Source organism: Odontesthes bonariensis, chromosome 10, assembly GCF_027942865.1.
Source record: "Odontesthes bonariensis isolate fOdoBon6 chromosome 10, fOdoBon6.hap1, whole genome shotgun sequence".
Classification (NCBI taxonomy): Eukaryota; Metazoa; Chordata; class Actinopteri; order Atheriniformes; family Atherinopsidae; genus Odontesthes; species Odontesthes bonariensis.
In genome coordinates this window covers 35,115,093-35,133,292 of record NC_134515.1, presented here as the reverse complement: position 1 = coordinate 35,133,292, position 18,200 = coordinate 35,115,093, and the positions used below count along the sequence as shown (strand labels likewise).

The 18,200-nt window shown below is 40.3% G+C and overlaps 1 protein-coding gene across 1 annotated transcript; it reads right to left on the bottom strand.

The window, feature by feature from the left end:
• Positions 1 to 265: 265 nt before the first annotated feature.
• ptk6b (PTK6 protein tyrosine kinase 6b) lies at positions 266 to 16,223 on the bottom strand. The gene is made up of 8 exons (XM_075475360.1): positions 15,790 to 16,223; positions 10,274 to 10,395; positions 9,411 to 9,574; positions 8,308 to 8,473; positions 4,600 to 4,761; positions 2,862 to 3,043; positions 2,626 to 2,779; positions 266 to 1,415 (listed from the first exon to the last, which is right to left on the bottom strand). The coding sequence occupies exons 1-8, from the start codon at positions 16,194 to 16,196 to the stop codon at positions 1,234 to 1,236; spliced, it is 1,539 nt and encodes a 512-aa protein (XP_075331475.1). The 5' UTR covers positions 16,197 to 16,223; the 3' UTR covers positions 266 to 1,233.
• Between the last annotated feature and the right edge of the window lie 1,977 nt (positions 16,224 to 18,200).

Genomic DNA, 18,200 nt, shown 5'->3' with positions numbered 1-18,200 from the left:
ATTGTTATGGTCATGGCTTCGAGTCTTGGTTTGGGATTCAGTTTGGACAGAGTGAAAAGAAGTCTGAGTAATAGCCCAAAAAGAACTGCAGTACAATCCTGTGTGAGTTTGTGTGTGTGAGGTGCTCACAGTGAAAGAAATAAGACCAGTGAAAAAAGTCTGGCTGAGGGAGAAGAAAAAAAAGGGGTGTGCAGAGTTGATGACTTTCTTAGGAAAGAGAGCTACACTTTAATTTACAAAATTGAATCAAGTATGTTCTGATGCTCAATAGACCTGGAGAATGGGGAAAATACAAATGTGCACCAAGTTACTGACTGTAACAATGTTATTCCAGATATGAAAAAAAAATGTTTTAATTCTTGCACAGGGGCAAAAAATGTCTTACTAGCAGATACAGATTGTTTAGTTTCAAAGGATCACAACATGTGGCGCTGAACCAGAACAAGGAGACAGAAACATACAGGAAAAATATGAAAATTCAGAATAACCGTGACATTATAAAAGATAACCCAGCATTTTTTGGTGACTGGAGAAACATTCCTAAGCCCTTGTAGCTAAAAGGAATCTTTTTTCAGAAAAAAAAACAGATCAGATAGTGAGACGGTGCTGCCTCTTGCTGGCCAAATATAAACACTGCAGAGAGAAAGCTGAAGAATTACTCCATTTTGTATAACTAATATACAAAAGGAGTTTAATTTTTAAACAGCATGTGTTCATTGCTGTGACGACATTTGATCTTCAAAATCATGCTTTAAAACACATCTAGGAAGACTAATTTCGATAACATTTGATCTTCACTTTGACACTGGTAAAGGCAACTTTTTTTGTGTATTTTAGAGACTACTTAGAAACATTTAGTAACTCTGGTTTTGTAAAGTACACAATATGAAAATTTCTATTTAATTTGACACCCAAGACACACTTCACATGCAAAGAATGTCGTTAGATCAAGATTCATCAACTGCTGTTTCCAGTCAACAGAGAAAAATAGACCTACTAACTGAGACAAAGCACATGGTTTGGCATGAATGGAAGTTCCAGAACATGATAGGCTCTCAAATTTAAAGACAAAAAAGTTTATGAAAATCTTGATCTGACTAAAATAACCTGGTGGAAACTATTTTCTTTGGAAAAGGAATCCTCAATGATAAGCTCCCACAATCCCTGCTCAGCATCACATCTCTGTTGCCCCTCTGTGACGTTGAGTATGTACAGCAGAAAGTCGACGTGCTTTCACTCCAGCTCATAAAAGCTGCTGTTCAGCTGGACTTTGAGGGACTTGAAATCCGGCCTGTCAGCTGGCTCGTTGCACCAACATTTCAGCATGATTTGATAGAGAAATTTGGGGCATTTGGGTGGTGCAGGCATCCTGTATCCTTCTAAAACTTGCTGGTACACCTCTTGGTTACTAAAAGCTGAGGGAAAGGAGGAGGTGGAGAGAGATGTGCAAAGGAAAGAAAAAATGCAGAAGTGGTGAATAATGGTTAAACATTTGTTTTCACTAGAATATCTGCAGACACACCTGTTGGCTTTCTAATAATAATTGTGCCAGCATGTGTTCCAGTGGTGGTTAACTAACTACTTTCACAAACCTGCTTGTATGTTTGTGGATGGATAGAGAACATACTTTTGTCTAGCTTTGTCTATTGTTTATCTTCGCTAAAATGCTTCACTTTCACAGGAAATTTGTTTAAAGCGCTTTATTGTTTAAATTACTGTATGATCCAGTTTCTTAGTGATAACTACAACAAAGATCCTAAAATGTAAATAAATAGACTGAGGCAAAGTGGAATCCTTTTCTGCGATTAGAAAAAATCAAAATTTGAAAATCTCTTTGGAAACTAAATTTTCCGGATTAAAGAGGAGAAGGAACCTCTGGCTTGTAATCTGCATTCAGTTCAAAAGCCTGCATCTTTGGGGGTGCATTAGAGCCTAGGCTCTGGAATGAGCTGCCGCTGCACATTAGGCAGGCCCCTTCCTTGTCCTGTTTTAAAAGTCGTCTTAAAACTCACCTCTTTTCTTTGGCTTTTACCACCGTCTAGGTTGTTTATTTTATGTGCACAGTTTTGTTTTATGATGTTTTTATTGTGTTTATTTTGTATGTACAGCACTTTGGTAACCTTTGCGTTTATTTAAAATGTGCTTTATAAATACAATTGATTGATTGATTGATTGATTGAACTGATTGGCACTAAAAAACACATACAGGTTTTACATAACATATGTCTCCATCGAAATTATGTATTTGTTAGGCAAGGCCTTGCATATTTCAGCAATACAACGCTAAACCATTCATGTTTATGCTGTTGTAATAGCATGAATGCTATTACAACAGCATAAACAGCATCGTGTGGTGGTAGAGGAGCCTCGGTGCTGGACTGGCCTGCCTACAGACCAAACACAGAGATGGTGTTGTAAAGAGTAAAGAAATTAAATCCATTCTCAGTTTTGTGCCCCTATAATAATGATACTCAATTGGTTTGTTGTGATGAACAACTGAAGGTACTGAAGTCTGAAAGGTGTTCAGCAACCAATAAGTAGTTTTTGCCACATATGGTGGACTAAAAGTGCTGAGAAATTACATTTTTAAAGCTCCCAAACCAAAAACCACATCTCTAAACTAACCTGGATAAGGAAGACCTCCAAAGGTGATAATTTCATAGAGCAGAACACCAAAAGACCAGACGTCTGACTTGTTGGAGAACTTTCCATGGCTGATAGCCTCGGGAGCACTCCACTTGAATGGCATCTTTTTATCCTCTGTGATGTAGAATGGCTCCTTAATGAAAAATTAATCATTTTAAAAACGGCAAACTTGATTTGACTGCAAAGAAGACAATGAAACCTCACTTCCTACATGCCTTGATTATTCTGGCCAGTCCAAAGTCAGCCACCTTACAGATGTAGTCTTCTCCCACCAGTACATTTCGAGCTGCCAGATCTCTGTGAATGCTATTCTGCTCCTCCAAGTATGACATCCCATCAGCCACCTGGGCACCCATGTCAATGAGCGAAGCCATGTCTTGATGCTGTCCTTCTGGCCCTGACACAGAGAACACAAAGAAAACAATAAGGTCTCAAAATAAGACAGAACACAGTTTGATAAAGGACATAAACGAAATAGTTCCAAAAGTTTTAAAAAGTGCAATTTTTAAAATAACAGAGACAAAATTTTATCAAAGCTCAATCTATGAACAAACTTTTATTAAATGAAACTGTTTTACCACACTTTTTCTAGCATTTTTCTACTATTTATATATATATATATATATATATATATATATATATATATATACACATACACATACATACACACACATACACATATACACATATACACATTCACATAAATTCAAGTTTTGATTTTAATCAGGATCCATCCAATCATCCATTATCTTCCTTATTATTCCTTCCATTATCCATTATATTCCTTATATAAGGTCCGGTCATGGGGGCAACGGGCCCAGGAGGGAAACCCAGACATCCCTGTCCCCAGCAACACTCCCCAGCTTCTTGTAAGGGATCCTGAGACGTTCAAAGGCCAAAAGGAATAAATAATCTCTCCAGCGAGTTCTGGGTCCCAGGGTCTCCTTCTAATTGGACATGTCTACAAAGGGAGTGACCAGAAGACATCCTAATCAATCACCGGAACCACCTCAGTTGACTCCTTTCGATGCAGAGGAGTAGCAGATCTGCTGTTGCCGGATATGCAAGCTTCTCAACCTATCACTAAGGCTGAACCCAGCCACTCGCCAAAGGAAACTCATATCAGTTGCTTACAATCTACAATCTCATTGTTTTGGTCACTACCCAAATCTCCAGACCATATGTTAGGGTTAGAACAAAGATTTGTCATTTGTCAAAGTCATTTGGCTCAGCTGCTGCTTTAGCACAGCAGACCGGAGCAGTGCCCACATTACTACTCCACTCCCTGACAACATCTTGAGATACTGTCCATGAACTCCACAAACAGGGTCAGTGACAAGGAGTCCAACAAGTTTGACTTTGTGCAAAGAATAGGGACAAAGCTTTTGCTTTTGTTGTACATGAACTGAACAGCCACAAAAGCGACTCTAGTACCCCATACTCCAGCAGCTCTCTGCTCACAGTCCCTCTGGGGACACAGTCCTAAGCTCTTTCCAAGTCAAGAAAACCGATGTAGACTGGATGGTCAAACTCTCATGACCCCATTTGTGAGAAGGCCCTGGTGGAAGTACTTCAACACCACCCTGGAATTCCAAGAAGGGAGGGTACATTGATTTGATGTTCATTCATAAACCATGAAAGTTAATTTGGACATGAAAAGCCCCACTGCTTGGTATCCACAATGCCAGAAAGTCTTAAGTACTGTGAGAAGGAATGGCAACATTACAAAGTTGTGAAAGCTACTGTCCAAACTTTATTTTGGGAACGTGTTGCATGCAATGCAAAAATAAGACTGAACACGAAATATCTGCGAGTTCATCTGCAAAGAAATAAAAGTCAAAGTAAGTTTAGAAATCACTGTTTTTTTGTGTGTGCGAGTTTTTTTTTAGCCTGGAATAAACCAATACATTTAATCAACCCATATTTTTTTCCTGAAAGAACATGGAGGTTTACCTCTGAGGAAGCTAAGCAGGCTGCCTTTAGCCATTAGCTCAGTGATGATATAGTAAGGTGTTGATGCAGTGCAAACAGCAAAAAGAGAGATGAGGTGACGATGGCGGAGACTCTTCAGGATCTGAACTTCCCTGTAAAACTCACGGTGGTTCATCTCAGAGTCTGGTGACAGAGAGACAGTTTAACCAGAGGATATTAGATAAGAAAATGAGGAAAAGACATTAAAGAGGAACAGAGATACAGTAACGGAAGCAAGAGGAGGAAACAGCACTAAAATTTTGACTATTCAGCAAACCTGACATTCTTAAAGAATAACTTTTAGCAGTAAAGAAAGATTAATTGTGCTGCTTACAAAATAAGTCAAAGTTAGAAAAGATAAAAATGGAGACAAAAGAGTTTTTATATAGTGCATTCATAAGTCAATAGCTTAATTTGAAAGTATTTCTAGAAAGTGTTTTCACACAATGTCTGTTTGTTTTAACATCATTCTTATTTGTTATCATAAAGGTAAAGCCAGTTACAACCTGGCTGCAAGCATGGTGTAGGGACATATGATGGGAATGTTGCTGTATGTTGCTTGCAACAGGATGGGGATAAATAAATGAATACATTTACATAAATAATGTAGGAGCTATTTGTAGAGTAAGTTTTTGTTTTTTTGGTTCTAGTTGTAAATTTAATTTGCTAATTATGAGTAACTTTATTTGATTTATTTAGATTAGATTTTTTTTGCTAATATTCTTTGTTAGTTATTTGTTTAGAATATTTTGCTAATTGGGTCACACTGGGCACCTGAGGCTATTATGTAGGTTGGCACCTGGAGTACCAGTATGCACCAGGGTGGGCCAATGGTTTTTACCAGGGAAAGGGAGAGAGCAGTAGGTTTTCTTTGTTCTTTTGTTTGTTTTATTGTTTGGAAATAAATAATCAGAAAAACGCAAGAATTCATTTTTGGACATTCATCTTCTTTTGCCTGCGTTAAACCACATCCCCATGGTGCATCAGTGGTCTTTTGATTTTGTTTGGTTTAAGTTTAATTTGTTTTTTATGGACAAATGGCCACTACAAATACATTACATTTAAAAATGAAATAAATCCAGTAAGGAAGGAAGAAAGACACATAAACAGAGGACCACTGTTAAGATGGTAGCTTGGTTAGAAAGATGAGAAAGTAAATGGAACCAAAACCACACTATCAGTATTCATAACACTCAGAAGCATTAAAGCAAAATGCTTTGTTATTATGTTTTGTAGCTTGACAGCTTGAAATGCTTGTGATGTTTTAAAAAGGAAAACCATCCAAATAACATCTACAGTATTTCAGTTTGATTAGATTTGGTGTGTGCTGGCAAGTAACCATTAAAACAAATACCTTCCATGTGTGTCCTCATCATGATTCAGATGGATCACAGCAAACCACTGCACTTCTTAGTACTCATGAATTAATATTAGGGAAAGTGAAACTGCGCAGGTATTTTCCCAAACTGCATATTCCTATATGATATCTCTAATCAACAGAATACTGTCTAACAATAATGTTGACGACTAAGACGTGAGGTACTTAAAAAAAAAGTTAGAAAGAAAGTTAAAGAAAGTTAAACCTGTCCACTAAACCTAACCTAGGAGCATGACATTTAAACACTTTAAGAGTGTAAGCTTTGGTTTCCTGCTATAAAGGACTGACTTTACCCCTGCCAATAAGAAAAAAATAATAATAATTTGTGTATTGCAAATGTTGATGTCAAATGTAAAACTGAAATTATGGTATGAAAAAAAAAAAAACTCTGAAAGATTAGAAAATTAATTAGACGATATAAAGACAAAAAATAATAAATATCAAAGTTAGAAAATGTGGAAATATAAGGGTAAATAATTTCCTAATTATTGATTTTTATTTTATTCATTATGTATAATTCTTGATACAATTCTTTAACAATGCTTTTTCTTTTCATACTTCTTTATTGCTTTTGTTATTGCATTTGTTACCTTTTAATAGCTTTTGCCTTAATAATTGTTGTATTGATTTAGCTATTTCTTTGTAGCTTTTTCTTATTCCCCTCCATGAGTCCCCACCTTAGTGTCGTGGAGGGTCAGGAGGGTCCCTGGAGTGCCCAGGGGATCCCAATAGCTATGTTATCAAGGAGGCTTGAAGCTTGCTCTTGGTAGAGTCTCCCAAGACCAATTAGTCCCAGGTGAAGGGCCAGAGAAAGCGATTCAAAAAGTCTTATGATGTAAAATCATAGTCCCCAGTCCCCTAACCCGGGGACTGGGGCCTAACTGGAGCCAGGCCTAAGGGAGACGCTTGTCAATGAGTGCCTGATGGTCAGACCTTGGGGTCCAGCTGGACACAGCCCGAAGGAGGTACATGGGACCACCCTCCTGTGGACCCACCATCTGCAAGAAGCGCAGTAAGGATGAAGTGCTTTCAGGACTGGGTAGCAGTCAAAGGCAGAGGCCTTGGTGGTCCTATTCCAGGCTGCTGAAACTTTGCTGGTGGGAAATATCCAGGCTTGTGCAGGACATAGTCAGGCTCACCTCGACGTACAGCTGAGGTTCTGGAACCAATCTCCTGGAGAGAGGCTGGACTTTGTTCCATTCAGAAGTTGCCTCACATGAGAGGCTTATAGAGCCTTTTTGTGCTCTCAAATGTTGGAGCTTTGCCTGGTGGACGAGTGGGTGGTCAACCGGTGCTTTCGGGCGAGGGAAAGAGCTCTGCCTGTTTTTTGCGTTTATGTGCCTAATAACAGTTTGGAGTACCAGGCCTTCTTGAAATCACTAGGTTTGGTACTAAAAGTGTGCCTCCTGGGGACTCCATTATCTTACTGGGTGACAGTGCTCACACTGGAGGGGTGTGATTGGAGGAAAAGCCTGCATGATCTGGACCTGAGTGGCGTATCTTTGTTTGACTTCTGTGCTAGTTTGTCCAAAACAAACACCATGTTCGAGCATATTGCAGAGTGCAGCTGACATCAGGACACCTTAGATCACAGATTGATGATTGATTTTTTAATCATATCATCAGACCTGTGACCATATTTCTTGGACACTTGGGTCAACTGGTAACCACTTTTCTGGTGAGTTGGATCAGGTGACAGGGGAGGATGCTGGACAGGCTCGGTGCACCCAAGCGTTTAGTGAGGGCATGTTGGAAATGTTTGGCAGGGGCCCCAGTCCAGGAGATCTTCAACTCCCATCTCCAACAGAACTTACTTTCGGTCGGCTTCAAAGAGATTCTGTCAAACTGTCAGACGTCTCAGAAAGGGGAAGCGGCGCTTTGCCAACACGGTCTACAGCAGGAACACAGTGCTGCTAACAATTACTGGGGATACAATCCAATAGTGGAAAGAATACTTTGAAGATCTTGTCAACCCGTCTGATATCTATCATTTCATACATATCAGGTCAAAAAGAGGATAAATGGTGAAGATGCACGAAGCACTCATCTGTTATTATACGCTTGTCAAAGTTTTCTGCATTGCACCAGGACAAGCCGACACACTCAGTTTATCACTGAGCAGTTTTACATATAGGCTAAATCATTTTTGTTTGACAGGTAGAGCCACCCACCAAGATATTTCTGACAACACCAGTAGCTGAAAACAGAATATGAGCTGAAAGAGATCTGGGTATATTGTATATTTTGCTTGGTGTATTGTATCTCTTGTTTGACAAAGGCTCCTCATAATCTATGAAATCATGATAAAATACCATTTTTCAGGATCTTGATGGCGACATTAATGTGGTTCCTCCAGCGTCCCTTGAAGACATCAGCAAAGTTACCACTGCCCAGCTTCTCCTCCAAGGTGAACTCCTCTTTTGGGAGTTCCCACTCATCCACTGTAAAATGATTTAAATCTTGGATGATGGGCTTTTTCTGATGGAGGGAACACACGGACAAACTTCTATGAGACATAAAATGTAACACACACAAATATGCTTGAGGACATTATGATAGTTTAATTTTCTAAGCTTTCTGGCAATTTTTATGATTGAGTGTTTCTGTCATTGGAGAAAAAGTGAAGAAGGGTTTCTGTATCCTTAAGAAATTCCCTTAAAATTCAATCAGAAGAATATTTAGAAAAAGATGTCTTGAGGACAAGCATGAAAAGAAGGAATGGCCAAGGCATGAAAAAATATCAAAGAACAATTTACACGAGGACATGTGAGTTTAGTTGATATAGATGCTGAAGTGGATGCTTGTCACGCCATGGAACTTATGTTTCAAGTTTTATGTTTTAGGTCACGTTTTGTTTTTTAGTCCATGTTTAGTTTTTAGTTTTGCCATCTTTTAGTTTCCCTGCACTCAGTTCATTAGTTCATTCACTGCACCTGTTCATTCCCCTCCAGCTGCACCCAGTCACTAATCACTCAGTCCCTATTTAGTTTCCAGTCTCCCCTGTCTTGTCGCCAGATCTTTGTTTTCCACACTTACCTGACCTGTCTGTCTACTTACCTACCTGTGCTTCCCATGATAGTCGTCGTTCTTGAAGTTAAGTATTTATTCAATCCCATGCCTAGTTCTTTGTTTATTTGGTCACAGTGGATTTTTTGAATCCGGCTTAGCCGTGCCTTTCGTTTGAACTTTGTTTGTTTTTGTATAATAAATCCAGTTTTCCTTTTGAAAAAGTCTGCATCCGTGTCCTACCTTCACCACCCCAACCTTGACAATGCTGACACAAATAGTAAATTAGTTTCACCACTAAAACTTGAGCTACAAAAGTAAATTTTATTTTCTCCAGTTAGATGTTAAAACATCTAACAAACATATAAAGAACAAACAAATAAAAGATTACCAGCATATCGTGTCTTACCTTCTTGCAAGGGATCCTCAATAGGCCTGCGTTGCTGAGGCTGTGGGTGTAGTAGTGTTCTACCATGTCAGTTAGAGAGTTGAACCGGTTAGTGCGTTCTATATGAAAAGCACTCTCGTCCTGTTGGTGGATTTTAAAATGCAGCACTCGATTGCTTGCCCTCACTGTAGACAGATTAAAACATTGTTAGAAAAAAGCAGAAGTGGCTAAAATAAAAAATGGCAAACTAGTTATTTAATTATCCTGTACTACAAAGTGTTGTTACTTACATTTTTACCTCCAAGTCATTTGTATAACATAAATAACCTGATGGATTTTTCTAGATTTGATTGGAATACCCAGTCAGAATGCTAAGTAACTCTAATAGAAGCATGCTTTAAATTGAGAATGAGAAAAGTACAGTGAACTCTTTTTTTTTTTTTTTTTTTTTCCTGGCAGTTTAATGACTAAATAAACAGCAAATGGTATGAATAACTATTTGGTATATTTGCTATGTGTCAGACTATGGCTGTGTTGGGTTTTGGGTAGGAGGTTATAAACTGGTAACGTCAGAAGAATTATCAATATGAACTTTACAGAATCTTGCACCTAGATTAGCACTCTAGTTTTGGAACCTGTCAGCTTTGAAAAGGAATTGTTTTTTTAAATTAATTTGAAATTAATTTTGAAGCCTCTTGCATGCTGATTGGGCACCTTGTTATATGGAAGTCTTCTCATACCTAAAATTACATTCTAGTCTTATACAGCTTACATTTTACACATTTCCCCTCTGTAAATTTATGAAATCAATTCTGAATTGTTTGTGAATTGAAATGGAACTACATCCTCTTTATTGATAAACCTCTTGTGCTATTTTGTCTTGCCTGAAAGAACATATCCTATGTTGTCTTTTTCACTCTGTCGGATGAGAAAAGCTCCCTCCTCATTTCCTGGTCCTATCAAATGACTTTGGGCCTCGAAGCGACTCATTATTCCATAATACCATCTGTATTGGGACAAAAAATTAGAACAAATGTCATTTCTCATTGTAATATTAAAAAAAAATAAAAAATTCTGAAATGGATTAATACATATCCTGAAATTGTAGCTGTGCACTGGGAATTGATTGTTTGGTGTGATTTTATATTACCTCTGCTATCAAAACATGTCAACCACCTTCAAAGCATTTGTAAAAAATAGACATGACAGAAAATCAATATTCTGAGATAATTTACACAGAAATAATCTGAAGAGTTTCAGTTAGGATTCAGAGTGCATCACAGCACAGAAACAGATGAAAGTTACCAAGGATCTCCTCTTAGCCTCTGATAGCGGACTTGTGTCTGTGCTTGTCCTGTTGGATCTCAGTGCTGCATTTGATACAATCGATCACAGTATCTTATTACAGAGACTTGAACATGTTATTGGGATTAAAGGAACTGCATTAGGCTGGTTTAAGTCATATTTATCTGATAGATTTCAGTTCGTTCTTGTAAATGAAGAATCTTCCTCACACACCAGAGTAAGTCATGGAGTTCCTCAGGGTTCTGTGCTTGGACCGATTCTTTTCACTTTATACATGCTTCCATTAGGTAACATTATTAGACAGCATGGCATACATTTCCATTGCTACATAGGTAAGGGGGGTGGGGACGGACTACTGAGCCTCCCGGGGAAAGTTTACTCCAGGGTGCCTCAGATTCAGGAGGAGTGGGGGGGTGTTCACCCAGGTCATGGAACAGTGGATGAGGTCTTTACCTTTACACAGTTACTGAGGGGAGTTGTGTTTTGTGGGAGTTTAACCATTCAGTCTACATGTGTTTTGTGGACTTTGAGAAGACTTATAATCGTGTCTCCAGAGGGATTCAGTTGGGGTTGCTGTGGGAGTATGGGAGTCACTTTTGCAGACTATTTGCTCCCTGTACAACCAGAGCAAGAGCTGCTTCCACCTTCTCGGCATGAGGTTAAACTCGTTTGCTGTGCATGTTCGACTCCGTGAAGACTGCCTTTTGTCACCAAGCCTGTTTATGATTTTTATGGACAGGATCTTGAGGCATAGCCGGGGAGAGGCGGGTGTCTGGTTTCGGAAAACCTCACGGTCGCATCTCTGCTTTTTGCAGATGATTTGGTTGTGTTGTCTTCTTCAAGCCATGACCTTCAGCACGCACTGAAACAGTGTGTAAGTGAGTGGAAAGCGGCCGGGATGAAAGTCAGCTATTCCAAATCCGAGGCCATGTTTCTCAACCAGAAAAAGGTGGAATGCTCTCTCTGGGTTGAGGGTAAATCCTTACCTCAAGAGGAGTTTAAGTATCGCGATCTTATTCATGAGCAGGGGCGATTTTAGGATCTGGTCTTTAGGGGTGCCCAGCCCCCAGTGCTCACAGAGGCACATTATTTCTCACTAATTGAGGTGAACTAGTACATTTATAAATTTTGGAGCCGTATTAGTTTTGCTTTGAGTAGTGTTTTCCCCTACAACATTCAATTTTGACCTCTTCATTTCAAAAGACTGTGGCTTGACAAGGATAACAGGGAGCCTGAGACAAATATTGAAGATAACTCAACATTTATTTTGGGAGTAAAGAGTTAAAACAAATGCTAGAAAATAAATAAAATGGTCACTAAAATAATGCATCCTTGAGGAAAAAAAATGTGTTTTTGCATAAAATAATATTTAAAAAATGTGCTGAGCCAGGGGGTGCCGAGCTATCTCACGGTGGTGCCTTGGCACCACTAAAAATACCCTAGCCTCGCCCCTGTTCATGAGTGATAGCAATTTGTAGCGAGAGATGGACAGACGGATTGGAGCTTCATCAGCAGTAATGAGAGTGCTGCGCAGTTCTGTTGTGGTGAAGAGAGAGCTGAGCCAGAAGGTAAGGCTTTAAATTTACTGGTCCATCTTTGTTTCAACTCTCATCATGAGATCTAGATGTTGACCAAAAGAATGAGAATAGAAAGGAGTGCGCTGGAGTGCTTTGGGCATTTAGTTAAGATGCATTCTTGTCACCTCCCTTTGGAGGTTTTTTTTGGACGTGTCCGATTGGGAGGAGCCCCCGGGGCAGAACCAGAACCTGCAATAGAGACTACATGTCCCTTCGGCCTGGAAATGCCTTGGAATCCCCCGGTAAGAGCCGAAGAGTGTAACTGGGGACTGACACTGAACTGACACTCTGCAGGGGCTGAAAGTAATGCAGATTTCTCAGTGGAAGTATAAATAGGCCCTTTGACTTTCCAAGCAACAATGGCTCACTACTTTGAGGGAGTCTCTGTAAGAGAATCATTGACCTGCTCAAAAACAAATTTTCTCAGTACAAAATAATAAGAACTTCAGCAGAGTTTGTGGAAATTTCAGCACGTAAATCAATACATGATCAATATAGCCCCTTTGAAGGACCCTGAAAAACCATTGTCACTGAACACAATCTGCCAACACACAACCTGCAACACTATTACATAAGGAGAAAGCCATATATCAACTCTGCACAGAAACAGTAAAACGTTTTCTGGGAACAAGCAGATGATCAGAAAGACAGAATAAAATGCATTCTGTGGTCAGATGAATACATATTTCAATTTGCTTTTGAAATAAAATAGACCTCGATATCTATGTGCCAAAAATTAAGAAAGATCATCAGGCTGTTATCAGTAAAAGGTGAAAAGCAAGCATTTATGATTCATGATCACTCTCCATGACATGAATCACTTGCATATGCATGAAGGTATCATTGATGCAGAGGCCTATATTAGAATTAGAGATATTATTTCATTCCAAAATGCCCGGATCCAGTAAAAATAGAAGATAATTGTGCTCTGGAACAGTGCTGCAGTTGTGTCAGCCTGCTGCAACAGCTCCTGAAATGAATGAATTAAATGAAAGAACAATTTATTTATTAAATCAAAAATATTGTCTTTTTTTTTTTTAAAGTTTTTGAGATTTTCTGCTGAGCAATTTTTCCATTGAAATATGTATTCTTAAACAATGGGCTTTGTAATTATTGCTCACTGGCACCTGTTGACATTTGGAAAAAACCAGACTTTGCATACTTCCCATTCTGTTTAAGTAATAAATGGTGAAAGACAATGTCAAAACAAGAAGTGGTAAAACTGAAGTAGTGTTTGCATGTGAGTTTGCATGAGGGCTGGTACACGTATGGACACTTTTACCAGGCACAGACGCACTCAACTTTGCATCTATATGTAATAAAATAAACATGAGAAGGGAAGCTCTGATCAGGTGGGCCATTTTCTCAGTCCGGGAATTTAATTCAAATTCAGGCCACTCTGATAAGGAGTGCATTCTCCTTCAGACTGCACCTGATCCTCTGAGGCTACAGAAAATGTTCATTAAGAGTTGTCTATGTTGCTGGAAAACATGACACACTTTATTTATCCTTTCATTCACTGATTAATTAATTAATTTATTTATTTAATTGTGGTTGTGTTAAATGATTTGCATGATTTAGTCTACCACCCTACCACCTTATGGTTTTCTTCTCTATGCCAATATTTTACATCACAAATGTCTATCTTGACTAACTACAGTATCTTCCTCTACCTGGCCCTTCAGTAGTCGTGCCCTCCTTGGGATCATCAGTAGCACTGGAAGTGGTCTGCTGATCTGATGCTAGAAAACAATCGATAACAATAAAAAAATATATTTAATAGTGAGTTGATAACCACAGTGTGCGCGCCTCTGTGGATATGCACGATATGGAAAACTGGAATGTAAAGCAAGTGTTCGGTTCGTTTACACACAGCAAGCACGGGACGTGAACGTGTCTGCATCCGTGTTCAGTCCGAAATGGATAGAAATCAACAAGAAAACAGATTCTTCCTTTCACATCAAAGCGTCGTGCCCGCGCGGTGTCCGGATAAGTGCTCATTGCAACTTGAAAATAGAACAGTCTATTCCCTGCACGGGCGTGAGCGGGCTCAGCTCACATTATAATAAATGGGAGGGGAAGGCTTGAACATGAAACATGATGCTGATTCCCGCGGATAGAACGCGCGTGCAGACTCTCCAGTAATTAAAAAAGGCAACTAAACACCCCAACGTGCTCGCGCTGCCCCTGCCCTGCCATACTGCCCCTGTCCCTGCGCACGCGAACCATGTACAATATTTGCATACAGCCCTTCTAAATAATTATATTTATTTTAATTGCACGTTTGAGATGCATTTAATAACAAATATCAAACAACAAATGTGATCGCCCCTATTTAATATTGCGTTAGTAACCACATGTGCGCGCCTGTGGGAATGCAGACTACAGTTGATGAGGAGATAAAGCGTGATAAAGCGTTAAGCAATTATTCATCAGAACTGGAATGTAAAGAAAGTGTTCGGTTCTTCTTTGAATATAGGAATACACTTCTAAATCCTATAAATTGTGAGATTTTACATATTTAACAACAAAAGCTGTCAGATGACAGTTGAGTAGACATTGCAAACGTTCGCCACGTTATAGCCTATTTGATCAAATTCACAACCGGGCCTATTATCCATATCTCTCAGTAACCTACCAGCTTGTCTTGAGAAGATATCTGTCAATTTGGCTGCCACCTGTCTTTTTTTTAGCTTAGCCCTTTCTGTTCCACCTGGCCTCTTTCTACCCTCCATCACTGACGCGCTCTGTTTCGCGCCATTGTTATTTAAAAGACGAGCCATGGGCCAAAACCATCTGAAACATTTGGGAGGAGAGAATTCCCTTACATGGTAGAACCTATTTAATCTGCTGTGATGCAACAGGCGGCTGCGCTGCAATGGTGAATTTATGCAGACTACAGTTGAATTGATATTAATGCAAGAATAAGATAAGTGACAAAAATTAGTTACAACTATTTTCCCCATGGGCCAAGCAGCCCAGGTCGATGGTTTGGGCCGGGATAGGTCCCGGATAATACCATTGCCAAACCGGCATTGGCTCTGATATAAATTTTAACATCATTTGACAAAGAAAAATGCACTCGTTTGATACCAACTTGATAGGTTGACAGACTAATCTCTGTAGTTGCAGCTGGAGGCAGAGAAAAGGTAAAACACACTTAGTTTAATTCAGCAAAATTTAGGCTAAATTGATGTCTTAAATAAGCTATTTGAAACAATTATTATGCTATACTACCAGGGTAAGAGGGTAGTGTGTGTGTAGGCTACTATTAAACTGCTGTATGTATACTCAGGTGTCTGCTGGTCTACTTTTGTGTGAGCTCATAAATGACAACACTGGCTGGTTCCTGGGGACTCGAATATCAAATGTTTTTTTGTTACTGAGGAGCTTGTATCTACATTAGTTTCAACACTTCCCAACTGTCTCATGAGTTAATGTACATCTATAATCTTTACAGCCCCATAGTCCACTTATCAGTCGGTGCGTGAGAGTATGGGATAAAACGCGTTACTCACGGCTCCATTTGAAGAGACTCAGCCCTCGCCAAGTAGTTATTAGGTATGATCCCGGTATCTAAAACTCGGCCATTCTTGTTGATTCTTTGTGCCGTCCACCAGTCTCCGCTGCGACAGACGACCCTAAACAGATCCCCCTCCTTAAAGGACAACTCGTCCTCGTGACGGGCTTCAAAAGACCAGAGCGCAGTGTAGATGGCGCTCTCTGACAGCCCCCCCTGAGAAGGCAGGGGGCTCGGTGGTCTGTCCCCACCGTCGCTGTGTCTTTCTCCTCCATCATCATCACCTGTCTTTTCGTCTTTGAAAACTCTTTGCCACAGTGATTCCAGACATGGACAGGCACCCCGCAGACACTCAGCCATGTGGAACCATGATGAATTGCGCTCACTTGCAGCCTCTGCGCGCATCAGCTCAACTGATCGACTCCACTTTTCCGACAGGCAGAGAGAATGGAGCGCAAAGAATGGCTTGAACAGAAACTGCTGCTTTAGGCTGGACCAGTTGAACGTGTCACTGAGAAATGACAATAACTTCCTCATGCTTGACAGGAAACCCCGCCTACATGATATAAAAAGAGTTATAAATCATTTGAACTCGAGTTCAGGACTGCGGCTCGTTTGGCCTACAGGTGCTGGAAAATCCTGCCGTGCATGATGGGATTAAGTTCATTTCATGTTTGTGGCTTAAGCTTCACTTATGGTAACTTTTCATTGGATGTCACTCATATGGTAGGCTATAAGAAAAAAAAAAAAAAAGCTTATAGAGACTGAAAGAAGTTTTTATCCAACCACATGATTTTTTTATAAGAGCGATAAGAACCTGTAAAAAGCCACATCTGTGTGGCAATTTTTGTTTTTAAACCCGCTATGAATTACACTAGATAGTTGAAACTGAATAATGGTAAACTTTGTTAGTGATTTAGTGACATAAGCACTTTGATTACTAGGCACTGTACAGAAATGATTCTGCAGGACACTTATTGCTGCAGCACTTGCTATTTTATATTCCTGAATCCTGACTTTAAGAGACCTGTGTGTGTGTGTTTTTAGCTTGGTTATATGTACTGATAGTTTGGTACTCTTCCGTCTAAGTGCAAATCATATCTAAAGACAACTTAAGACATAAAGAGTGCGAGGGTCTATGGTAATGTTGTTAATTTTGTATGTGGTTGTCACGTTGGGTTGTGTTGGCGTGGTGAAGGAGGACCCGCATGCAGATGTTTCAAAGAAAAACTGAGGGGAGAAACACAGGTGATGGAGTACAGCTGAGGGGAGAAACACAGGTGATGGAGTGCAGCTGAGAGGAGAAACACAGGTGATGGAGTACAGCTGAGAGGAGAAACACAGGTGATGGAGTACAGCTGAGGGGAGAAACACAGGTGATGGAGTACAGCTGAGAGGAGAAACACAGGTGATGGAGTACAGCTGAGAGGAGAAACACAGGTGATGGAGTACAGCTGAGGGGAGAAACACAGGTGATGGAGTACAGCTGATGGGAGAAACACAGGTGATGGAGTACAGCTGAGGGGAGAAACACAGGTGATGGAGTACAGCTGAGAGGAGAAACACAGTTGATGGAGTACAGCTGAGGGGAGAAACACAGGTGATGGAGTACAGCTGAGAGGAGAAACACAGGTGATGGAGTACAGCTGAGAGGAGAAACACAGGTGATGGAGTACAGCTGAGAGGAGAAACACAGGTGATGGAGTACAGCTGAGGGGAGAAACACAGGTGATGGAGTACAGCTGAGAGGAGAAACACAGTTGATGGAGTACAGCTGAGGGGAGAAACACAGGTGATGGAGTACAGCTGAGGGGAGAAACACAGGTGATGGAGTACAGCTGAGGGGAGAAACACAGGTGATGGAGTACAGCTGAGAGGAGAAACACAGGTGATGGAGTACAGCTGAGAGGAGAAACACAGGTGATGGAGTACAGCTGAGAGGAGAAACACAGGTGATGGAGTGCAGCTGATGGGAGAAACACAGGTGATGGAGTGCAGCTGAGAGGAGAAACACAGGTGATGGAGTACAGCTGAGGGGAGAAACACAGGTGATGGAGTACAGCTGAGGGGAGAAACACAGGTGATGGAGTAAAGCTGAGGGGAGAAACACAGGTGATGGAGTACAGCTGAGGGGAGAAACACAGGTGATGGAGTACAGCTGAGAGGAGAAACACAGGTGATGGAGTACAGCTGATGGGAGAAACACAGGTGATGGAGTGCAGCTGAGAGGAGAAACACAGGTGATGGAGTGCAGCTGAGAGGAGAAACACAGGTGATGGAGTGCAGCTGAGAGGAGAAACACAGGTGATGGAGTACAGCTGATGGGAGAAACACAGGTGATGGAGTACAGCTGATGGGAGAAACACAGGTGATGGAGTACAGCTGAGAGGAGAAACACAGGTGATGGAG